This window comes from Sinocyclocheilus anshuiensis, unplaced genomic scaffold (assembly GCF_001515605.1).
Source record: "Sinocyclocheilus anshuiensis isolate Anshui unplaced genomic scaffold, SAMN03320099.WGS_v1.1 scaffold2069, whole genome shotgun sequence".
Taxonomy (NCBI): domain Eukaryota; kingdom Metazoa; phylum Chordata; class Actinopteri; order Cypriniformes; family Cyprinidae; genus Sinocyclocheilus; species Sinocyclocheilus anshuiensis.
Genome location: NW_015548678.1, coordinates 56,021 through 67,657, shown reverse-complemented (window position 1 = coordinate 67,657; position 11,637 = coordinate 56,021). Strand labels below are relative to the sequence as shown.

The 11,637-nt window shown below is 36.3% G+C and overlaps 1 protein-coding gene and 1 long non-coding RNA gene across 2 annotated transcripts in view; one reads left to right on the top strand and one right to left on the bottom strand.

Annotated features, from left to right (window-relative positions):
- LOC107656845 (uncharacterized) overlaps positions 1 to 6,275 on the top strand; it is a 9,303-nt gene extending 3,028 nt beyond the window's left edge. The window contains exons 2-3 of the long non-coding RNA XR_001630610.1: positions 2,506 to 2,508; positions 6,192 to 6,275. This is a non-coding gene — a long non-coding RNA (uncharacterized LOC107656845). The remainder of the gene's footprint in view (positions 1 to 2,505; positions 2,509 to 6,191) is intronic.
- LOC107656844 (tetraspanin-18-like) overlaps positions 1 to 11,637 on the bottom strand; it is a 61,476-nt gene that overhangs the window by 28,043 nt on the left and 21,796 nt on the right. The window contains exon 2 of the mRNA XM_016444790.1: positions 2,697 to 2,776. Within this exon, the coding sequence (XP_016300276.1) occupies positions 2,697 to 2,699 (3 nt within the window). The 5' untranslated portion in view covers positions 2,700 to 2,776. The remainder of the gene's footprint in view (positions 1 to 2,696; positions 2,777 to 11,637) is intronic.

The following is an 11,637-nucleotide window of genomic DNA, read 5'->3' as shown; positions in this document are numbered from 1 at the left end:
AATCCATTAGGCTACATACCTTTCTATCAAAGTTATCTAACATTATCAAGCTGAATTTGTTCTGACACAACAACTTTGAGTTCTTGTTATATTTTATTACTATTTTCTAAACTATAGCGAATAAACTGTGATAATATGAGAAATGTTGAAGGTGTCTGAATACATTTTGGTTTGACTGTATCTATTTGATAAATGAAGTTAACCAACTAACATCATACATACTCTTTTGGTTTCTGTACCCAATATTTTAAAAATGTACAAATGCAATAAAATATTGGTATCGGTACTCGGTAGACAGCTGGAACAGGTGGGTTATTGCCACAGGAAGTGGTTCATCTTTCCCAAACAGGGGGGAAACATGACACATGCTTTTCAATGATTTGTAACAACTATATTAGCAAATGTTTCCATTTATTTCTCTTAATAAAAAGTGGATGATGCATCATGCATGTGAAATTCATCTCTAAACATGTTACGATTTATCATTAACTGCACATTGCTCTTAAGGACACATCCTAGCCTCCCCTTGCTTTTCACCATACATGGATCTGAGAGAATCATACTGTAAATGATGTGGAAATTAACAGAATTAAATGTGTATTGAGCTCCTTCATTCTGAGGTACAGTGTGAATGAGTCCCGCATGATTAATATGAAAATATTGATGTGAAAATTTAGAAATGACAGACGCCATTACACAGCATCAGACTCCCTGTTTGAAGTGGCCACTTGAGAGCTCCAATCTCCAGCATTGTTATAGATGGATGGCGTGGAGATGATTATTGAGAGTTACCATCTGTTATAAAGTGCCATCAGTTTAACTTTAGAAACTGTCTGCGGCATGACAGCTTCCACAGTAAATACAGGATGGCTGATTTTCATTTCCATCTTTGCAGATGCTTTCTTTAACAAAGCAACCTAAAAGGCACGAAGGGCAAAAATAAAAGTCAAACCACAAATCTTCATCAACATAGCATTTTGCTTATTTGGCATTTGAGGGTCGGCTTTAGAGGGTGAACAGAGCGGTTGATGCATCTCTGTCAGCGGGACCTTTAACTTTGAGCACCACGTATGTGTATTGCTGGTATGTGTGTGGAATTTTAATGCACTGAGTTTTAATGCAAATCAGTTCCCCACAAAGACCGGATCCCAGCCATGACAGAGAAATAAAAGATGCTGCTTCTGTATAAGACAATCACCTCCCTGCTGTTGACAGTGTCACAATGGCTTTGTGCACCAACAGCCCTCCACCAGCCAAACAACACTGTCAACACAATGATTTCACTGCATTTCCACTCAGTTCATTTTTGTGTAGCATTTCCTTTTTAATGAAGCTATCTGCTAGATATGGTGCATGGAATGTGCACTGTGTGGAAGAGGCAAAAATTGCTTGCATGGACTGGATTAATGTTGTATTGATTGGTGAATTTACAAAGCAATTATTATGTATAGCAAAATCATTGCCCTGAACTGAGTAAATCCCATCTACACTGGTAAAAGGTATTGATTGTGATTATCATAGCTGTGAAGAGAAAGACAAAGCACAAAGAGAGGACGTATGTAATGCACAATACAAGAAATGCAAAATTTGTGAATTATTATTTCAATTTTTTTCCATACAATGTGACAATGTCCGTCAAACTGTAAAAATGATTATATAAAGCCACCATAAATGTGGTTTCATATGAGACTTCTGAAGTCATATGTCACCTTTGTTTAAGGAATGAGTTGTTATTCACAGAAAATGTTCCCTTCTGCCAAAGCTCTGAAATCTTATCTGAATTTGCATTCAGATTAAAAAATGCACCAGGTTTGACGTCCTTGACACCAAATTCCATTGTGTTGTAGCCGAATGTGACAACCAAGTTTGAATATACAGAATGGAGAATGAAATGCAGAGAACTGGAAATATTTTAAATTTGAGTCTTTTCTTCACACAGAACTATGGAGTGATTTCAAAAGACTGAAACTATTACATGAGTTATAAGAACAACATTCTTTTTAAGCATTTTTTTTTACACTGAATGGCAAAGAGCAGTGTAAAGATTCTTCAAAACTTAACCTTTTGTGTTAAGGTGCAGTCACATTTACTGTTATTTAATGGACTTTCAAGGGCAGAATCCAGTCATTTTAGTAAGAATCCATGCGACCAATCATTTTTCATTAGGGTGAAAGATTTCACCGTGTAGATTTTGAAAACAGGTCCAAGTTGCTCACGTGAACTTGTGCCACTGACCAACAGAAAGCTGCTTGGTTTGGAAGTGAATTCATACATCGTTACACTATTGACATGACAACAGACAAAATTGCCTATGAAATTCTACAGAAATGTATGTGTTAATGTGACTTTACACTTGAAAAAAATAGTAAGCGTCTAGTGTTGTGTAAATAATGCTAGATACTGTTTGCAGCAGGTATATCTTAGATGCTCTTCAAACAAAGTGTAAATGTAAGTAATATTCTCTGTGGTACTAAATAAAAAATATCTGCGCAATAGTGGGCGGAGTAAGTGAAAATAGCCTTCGCAAACAAAGTTGGCTATTTGAAATTAGTGTAAATAGACACTGCCGAAAAGCAAAAGTAACATCATCCATGTTTATAACCAAACTTAAAACAGAATGAGGGTCGATTTCAGTTGAACTATCGCTTTAAGAACACACAGATGCTCTGTTTATGTTAATAAGCAAAAGCACCTACCATGAGTTCTTTGATGTAGTTCAGGATTCAGGTCAAAAGATGCAGTGCCTCTGCTCTCTCTTTCCGACTGTTCTTATTAGCTGTGAAAAGAAACACAACCACAGGTCATGGCACATATTTAATCACACCAAGCAAACAGCAAAGCAAATTCATGTCCACCAAAGCACAATAAAACATGCAAGATGGAGGAAAAATAGCATTCCTCCACACTGAAGACTCAAAGGAAAGCTTGGCACAGGGCAGGTAGTAAGTATGAATCTTGGAGTGCGACGAGATTGAGGATTCATTATTGATGACATTCCCTGTGGTGCACTACTCTGAAACAGCATGTGCGTGAATTTTTCACTTTGCAGCTTGAGTAAAGAAATGAAATGGGACAGAATGAGCATCACAGTAGCTTTAATCAATCTAAACCCGCGACTGAAGAAGGTGAAATATTAATGGCTGCCGTTACTTATCAGATCCGTTGCTTGGTTAATTGCTCTTTATTGTTTGACGCCAGACTGATTGCATTTTGCCTGTCATGCTTGGTGCTACTAATCTTGATTAGTGTCGGAGGTCATGAATAATTTATTAGAAACAGCATTCCTAGCTAATTACCTGTAGCCGATTCTCACTGTTGGAGAGGATCACCAGCCGTGTGCAGCTAACAAGCCTAAATGCTTTAACTTTCTGCTATTCACATTGTTTTGCCACAAGTGTCTCCTAGTTGCAACGTGCTACTAGCCAATTTAAATTGAGATGTTCCTGACACACTCTTAAAAATAAAGGGTCTTTCTTTTCTTCTGTGGTTCCATGAAGATCCTTTAACATACATGGAACGTTCCATTGCACAAAAGTGGAAAAGGGCTCTTTAGAATATTCTTCACACTAAGAAAAAGTGGTTCCTTTAAGAACTGTACATTGAAAGGTTCTTTGGCGAACCCCAAATGGTTCTTATGGCATTGCTGTAAAAATCCATTTTGGAACCAAAAGCATTATTCATGATAGCACTGAAAGCTTTGTGAAAACTGCAGCAGATTTTTCCTAAATAAGGGTAGATTAATGTAGGGAGAAGGATAACATAAAAGAGGTAGAATAAAATCCAGGATGCTCATGTTTTAACTTAAGTAAACACAATGAAAACATTTCTTGAGAAGTGCTTTGTAGACAAATTCTGTGTTTCAGCTATGACCTGGCAGACCAGAATTCCCTTGTTCTCCAAGCACGCTACACTCCCTACAAAGATACATGTACAGAATAGCATTAGTTTATACAACAATTGTTTATAGCGACACACAGGAGGAGAAAGTAAAGCTGCAAAAGAGTACAACAGTCCATTTCCAGGATATTTAAGGGTTTTCCAGTGAAATACAATGCCTACAATCGTGGAGCAAGATTACATTTACAAAGACAGCACTCTAAAACAAAAACAAAAAAAAACTCTTTTATTAACCTCTTTCGCTCCCAAATCAATGGCATTCAATGGCATTTAAGATCGACCACAGCGTACACTGATTGGTCATTCCCTGGTAAATTGATTTGTTTCTTCTGACCTTACAGACTGAGGGGACCGTGCCCTCTTTAATTGTGTTCTCTACACTTGCAAACATTGTTTCCTCCATCTAGAATCAACAAGGGGTTTGAACAAAAGAGCTCAAAGGGCATCTGGATTATGTTTATCTGTGTCTATGCTAAAGGTCCCTTTTCGGTCTGCGGTACATTTGAACAATGCAGGATGACTTAAAGTTCAATGCTAATAGATGACCACAGAGGGTGGGCAATAAAGTACGGTGACGCATTGCTGCCACACACATATTATTTTTTTCACTAAATTATGTCGTAATAACGAGATATGTCGTTTTAACGACATCTTTTCTCGTTTTAACGACATCTTTTCTCATTAAAACAACATCTTTTCTCGTTAAAACGACATTTTTTCTCGTAATAACGACATGTTTTCTCATTAAAACGACATGTTTTCTCGTTAAAACGACATATTTTCTCATTTTAACGCTACAATTAAAACCATTACATTAAAATACATTTAAAACAGTGTATTTCAATAATTTCAGCACCGTGCAGATCCTCGTTTATGTCAGACTGTGGCGACAGCAGCGAGGACAGTCGCTTAGCTCGCTCACATAATGTACCATATAGCCTATCTATAATAACGGGAAAACATGTCGTTTTTATGACATAATATGTCGTTATTACTAGGGATGCTCCGATCCGCCTTTTTCGCCTCCGATTCCGATTCCGATACCTAGGGTTCGGTATTGGCCGATACCGATCCGATACCAGTGAAGTTTTTTTCCCTCATTTAAATAAATGTAGAATTGATATATCTCTGTGTGTGGAACTGATAATCATTCTTTCACAATCTACTAGATACAGACTACTTCATTATAAAGAAAAATAAAATAAACAATAAATCTGAAAAAATATAGGCCTATGTATATTTATAATCTATGACAAAAATGTATCAAACTAGGTTAGTGGATACTTCGGCAGCAAAAGTTATTCTAGAAAAATCAGTGCACAATAGATGTCGTTTTAACGAGAAAAGATGTCGTTAAAACGACATAACATCTCGTTATTACGACATAATTGAGTGGAAAAAATAATATGTGTGTGGCAGCAATGCGTCACCGTAGTAGACAGATTGGAGATTAATCCTAATAAACATGCCGCTACAATTAAAACCATTACATTAAAATACGTTTAAAAAAGTGTATTTCAATCATTTCAGCAGTGTGCAGATCCTCGTTTATGTCAGACTGGCGACAGCAGCGTGGACAGTCGCTTAGCTTGCTCACATAATGTACCATATAGCCTATCTATAATAACGGGAAAACATGTCGTTTTTATGACATAATATGTCGTTATTACTAGGGATGCTCCGATCCGCCTTTTTCGCCTCCGATTCCGATTCCGATACCTAGGGTTCGGTATTGGCCGATACCGATCCGATACCAGTGAAGTTTTTTTCCCTCATTTAAATAAATGTAGAATTTATATATCTCTGTGTGTGGAACTGATAATCTGAAGGGCAATCCGGCGAAACGTAAATTTACTTAATTACAAATAAACCGTAATGGATTATACATAGTAAGTGGAGCATAGTTTCTGCGCTGATGAAGACTAATTTATTGACGTCATAACTGTAAAACATCCTAGTTTGCAGATCACTGCCTGTATATGTGTTGATGCTTTAGATACAAAAATCCAAATTGTAAGAAACGTATCAGATTATAATGATGTTTTAATTGACTGATGTTATGATTACTGACTTTATATTTGAATGTGTTAAGCCCGCGATAGACTTAACGCCATTACGTCATCGCCAATTACGTCATTACGTCGAGCGTAAAATAACCGGTGAACCGGTTTTTTCAACCGGTTTATTGAATCGAACTGTCCGAAAGAACCGGTTCGCGGAAAAGAACCGAACTTCCCATCACTATTATATGGTTGAAAACACTGAAAATTTGTGATAATATGACAAGCGGTCAGCGTGTCCAATCTGGCTCCGCGCCAGCCAAAGCGCGAAAGCGGATTTAAATTCAGCAGTTGATGACGTGACGCACTGAAAGTTCTAATCACACCGGTGTGATCGTATGCTCCAGGGACCAGCCAAGACTGATCACACTGGTGTGATCGTACGCGTTAAAGGGTTAAGCTATCATATGGCTTCAGAAGTAACACAGAATAATTTGCACAATCGAAAAAAAATAAATAAATCTCGGATTTAGATCGGCCCTCTCTGACCGATACCCGATCCGAGAAAAATGGCACTATCGGAGCCGATACCCGATATGAATATCGGATCGGCGCATCCCTAGTTATTACGAGAAAAAATATGTTGTTTTAACTAGAAAAGATGTCGTTTTAACGAGAAAACATGTCGTTATTACGAGATAAGATGTCGTTTTAACGAGAAAACATTTCGTTATTACGAGAAAAGATGTCGTTTTAATGAGAAAATATGTCGTTTTAATGAGAAAAGATGTCGTTATTACAAGAAAAGATGTCGTTTTAATGAGAAAAGATGTCGTTTTAACGAGAAAAGATGTCGTATTACGAGAAAAGATGTCGTTTTAACGAGAAAATATGTCGTTATTACTAGAAAAGATGTCGTTTTAACGAGAAAATATGTCGTTATTACTAGAAAAGATGTCGTTTTAACGAGAAAATATGTCGTTATTACTAGAAAAGATGTCGTTTTAACGAGAAAAGATGTCGTTAAAACGACATAACATTATACACTTTCACTGCCCTACCTCTTCCCCTCTCTGTTCATGATCATGCTATGCTATTCACATACACGATGAGTGACACATCCTACAGGACGTCTGTCCCTCTGGAAGGATGTGATGTGATACGGTAAAACAGTTTGTGATACGGTAAAACAGTAATATTATGAAATATTATTTCAATTTAAAATAACTACTTTTTCAAAAATAACACAAATTCTTCTCAGAAGCACCCATTGTACTTATAAAGAACCTTAAAAACACCTGGGGAGTGAATGACAAAACTATTATAAGTGTAAAGCACTTACTAGACTATGGAAAGCCAAAAAGATCAAAAACAATTTTTGATTATTTTGGCCATGCCTGGGGCTGAGACTATAGGTTAGAGGGGTCTTTTTAGTTTTAGTTCCAGCCGTAATTTTGAGAGATCTACTTCATAAACAATGACACACCACAGATGTAATGTTTCAATACTTAATACTTCAAGTGTATCATATTCCAATATTTTTTCAAAGAATAGGCATTCGCAGATGTCTGGACTGAGCCCCAAATACTCCGACACTCGATAGCGTCTATATTGACACTATATTGATAAAACACATCAACTCAGCACATATTTAAGCAACTCCTCTGCTTCAGACACTTGATCGATACATCTGATTGAAATGTGGCAGAAGCCGTCCAGGTGTCCTCTGACCTTGTGGCAGGTGTCTGACAGGGGCTTTAAGTGCAATCCCTTGAGAAAAAGGAGGCTGTCAAAGTGTTGAAAGTCATATGGTACAGCTCCTGGCACAACACTCTGTGCTGTGATAATGACCAGCTCTGTACACACTTACTTAGTGTTTTCTGCAGTCTGTTCTTGTCTTTCATTAAAACCTCCCTCTCCCTTTTAAGGCCCCAAGGCCGAACAGACCTTAGTCTCTGGGGAGAGACAAGGTTCAGGGCATCAAAACAAGCCTTTGAAGCCGAGCGATTAAACCTGTTGGAATGGGCCAAAAGGGCTTAAAGGTGTGGGGGAGTCAGCTTCTCCAATTAGGCACAAGAAAGGTTGTTAACATGCAAACCAAGCGGTCCATGAACCACTGTTTTCTCTCAGAAAGGGTTATGCAAACAACAGACATGATTAATTATCTGATCTTGTCAATAATGAGCTAATGATTGACTACATTGATTCATTATGATGAAAGATATTTGATGAATATAAATCTCTCATCCTATCAATAGAGAGTAGTTTAGATTAAAATGGTGTAAAATTATCATAAAAACCATTTTTGCACTGTTACAAATTGAGTTATAATGTTATAATTGTTATAAAATAAATATCATGGCTGGATTAAAGATAAATCAAAAATGGGGCAACCACAGGATTAGTAATTTCCCTATTTAGTTGCTGCTAGATGTAAAATCTTTTGCGGAAAGCCACATTAAAAAATAAAAAATAAAAATAAAAAATTGATGTTTAATGTAGTTATGAGGAAAAGGATTTTGGACCAATAAGATTTCACAGTGGGTGGGACACCTTACCATATATGGTGAAAAACTGTAAATGGTTGAACATTGCATTATATGTCATTTTACTGTAAAATAATGTGAAATAATGTGACACATATGATTATATTTTAATATATTTTATTACCAGTAGTGTATATCACCATTTTCTGTTAATTATTGCTTATAGCATTATTTAGTTTTAGTGTCATGTTTCTTACCCTGATGGTGTGTTGTTTTTATGTGTTTGACTATTCTATATACACTACGAAAAAGATATAAAAAGCTATATAGAGTGCACATTAGTACCTTATAAGTACATATTAGTACCTAAAGTGAACCTTTGTACCTTTTTTTCGGAGGGTGTATTTGTTGAGTTTTAAGAACAGGCCACTTACGATGATTATTCTGGTGGTTACCAGTAGATTTTTTGGTACAAAGCAGATTTGGTCATTTACGTAGATAGGTATATTAACATTATATAACTTGATAAAATACACAGTTATATATGCCATCTCATAATACCAAATACCAAAAATATCAAAATTTTTCATGGTGAATTTCTGGCAAGCAAATCTAGTGTTTTTTCTTGTAAATTTATCAGGATATTGTTAAGCAAACGACAATTTTAATCACTGTCCTCCAAATTTATTCAGCTCTGCGTCAGACAAGTTTCTTAAGTATGTGCCAACATCTGTTGTCAATTTCAGGTTCTTGTTAAAAGATGTGCCAAACATCATAGCTGTCGTGGCTGTCGTGTCTACTGTACTTTTATCTTTTTTAATTATCATTTCAAGTCAAAACAATACATGTTCATAGTCAAAAGCTGCAATATGTGTCTTTGATAAGATGTAGTGCAGTGTTCATCCTTCTCTTATTTTATCCTTAGGGTGTACATTGTTTATTTAGTTGTGCTGACACAACCTGTCGTAAAAATTCAAAGCACAATCTGTCGGACAGGAAGCACTTGGTTCCCTGAGTCTTTCTTAATTAAAACCAGAGGAAGACCTATTTAGTCCCTTACACAAATACAGGACTTTCCTCTAGCCAGTTCATATTCCCAAAGCAATTGGTTTGAAAAATGAGCAGATTTTGCTGTTTGGTCTCAGGAACAGCAGGGGATTTGGAGGACTAACCAAGCTGCATGCTGTGTCAACACCAAACATTCTCTGCTGTCAGTGTAATCCCATTCACCATGGGAAAACAGCATGGCACTTCACCACAACAGAATGAGAGTGGGACATGGCCAAAAAGGGGCAACAGGATCTCAAATGAAATCATGGGTTGAAGGTTCCCTTTGTAACTTGATTTGAAATGGACTGATTTTAGTTCAAATTAAAAAGTACAAAGGAACTTTGGCACAGAAATTATAATGTACAGCACGAAAAAAGTAGACATTCATGCTGAGTTCTGGTAAAGTTTACATTTAATAGTAATTAACCTCCTTTTATGGTTTTTCAATGTAAATTATAAGTTGGAACCCATTTTTATTAAAAACTATTTTCTTAAGTATTACCTATAGATACTGAAAAACTGGAAATTACCTGGTAGTGGTAATTCATATTTTTTTACTTTAAATATCATAGATGCAGTATATTACAGTAAATATACATAGGCCTAATGCAATGTTAAACTATTTAAAAATGTAAAAGATTTTTTTATATATTTTTGAAAGATGCTGTTATGCTCACTAAGGCTGCATTTAATTGATCAAATTGCATTAAAAATGGTAACACTGAGAAATATTATTACAATTTCAAATAAAATTTATATTTTAATATATTTAATATGTAATTTATCTCTGTGATGGCAAAGCTGAATTTTCATTACTCCAGTCTTTAGTGTCACATGATCCTTCAGAAATCATTCTAATATGCTCATTTGGTGCTCAGATAATTTCTTATTGATATTGAAAAGTTATGCTATATTTTTGTGGAAACTGTGACATATTTTTTTAGGTTTCTTTGAAACTTCACAAGAACAGCATTTATTTGGTTTATTATTTAATAATGTAAAAGCCTTGTCACTTTTGGTAAAATTTAACGCATCCTTGCTGAATAAAAGTATTTATTTCTTTAAAAAACAACAACAACTTATCTCAAATAAGTATAAATAAGTATCTATCTATCTATATCTATCTATCTGTTCACCTCAAAATATCCCAAAAATGACAAAAACACCAGACTGCAATCCCCTCTCCACCCACATCCTCCTCTCAAGACACCTAATCAGTGGATTTCACATGTATGAATATGAGATTTTGATACATGCATATAAAACCGCAGCATCTGTCAGACAGATTCGGAAGAGAAGCTGGATGCTATAATTGATCTAGACTGAGATTTGACATAGCTGGAGGCTTGAATGGTAATGCTGCACTGCGCCGATTTCACGGGCACGACCGGAGGAGCAAAGAGAGCAGAAGTCATGCTGGGATATAAGCACATCAAGCCTTAGAACAGAATCATTTGCCTCATCAGACAGAAGCTCAACAGTGGGATCTCCTCGTAAACGGCCACATTTTGTTTAACCTCTGCACCTCTGTGGGGTTTGCTAAAGCTCTGGTTGTCTGAAAGCATTGTTAGTAGTGCTGCCAAACGATTAATCGCAATTAATCGCATCAAAAATAAAAGTTTTTGTTTACATAATATATATATGTGTATACTGTGTATATTTATTACGTATATATAAATACAAACGCATGTATATATTTAAGAAAAATATGTTGTTTATATATTAAATATATTTCTGTATAATATCAAATATAAGAATATAAATATATAAATGTATATACATGTAAATATTTTCAAAATATATACTGTATCTGTGTCACACCTCCTGAGTTTTTATCCCTCATGTGCTCCATGACCTAGTTCCCCTTCAGGAACTCGAGCTGTGTCGAAACGCTACGGGAACGCCTCCAGCGTGACCATGCTCTGAATCACATGTGTAATCAGTCCAATGGATGGGCGGGGTGACGTAGCGACCAGGAAGCATAAAACCACGTGCGGTGAAACCGGCGTCAGCTTTCTGTCATTCAGCAAGCGCTCTGTGTGTGTGTCAGTCTGATATTTGTTTGTGAGTCTTATTTAGTGTTGTCTGTCACGAAATCTCAAGACAAAACCAGACACCTAAGGCGAGGGCAGGCAGCGTTCAGGCTGTGTGTTCCTCCCTGCCCGCGTTACTTTACGGGTGGGGATACACACAGTTTGTTTGTT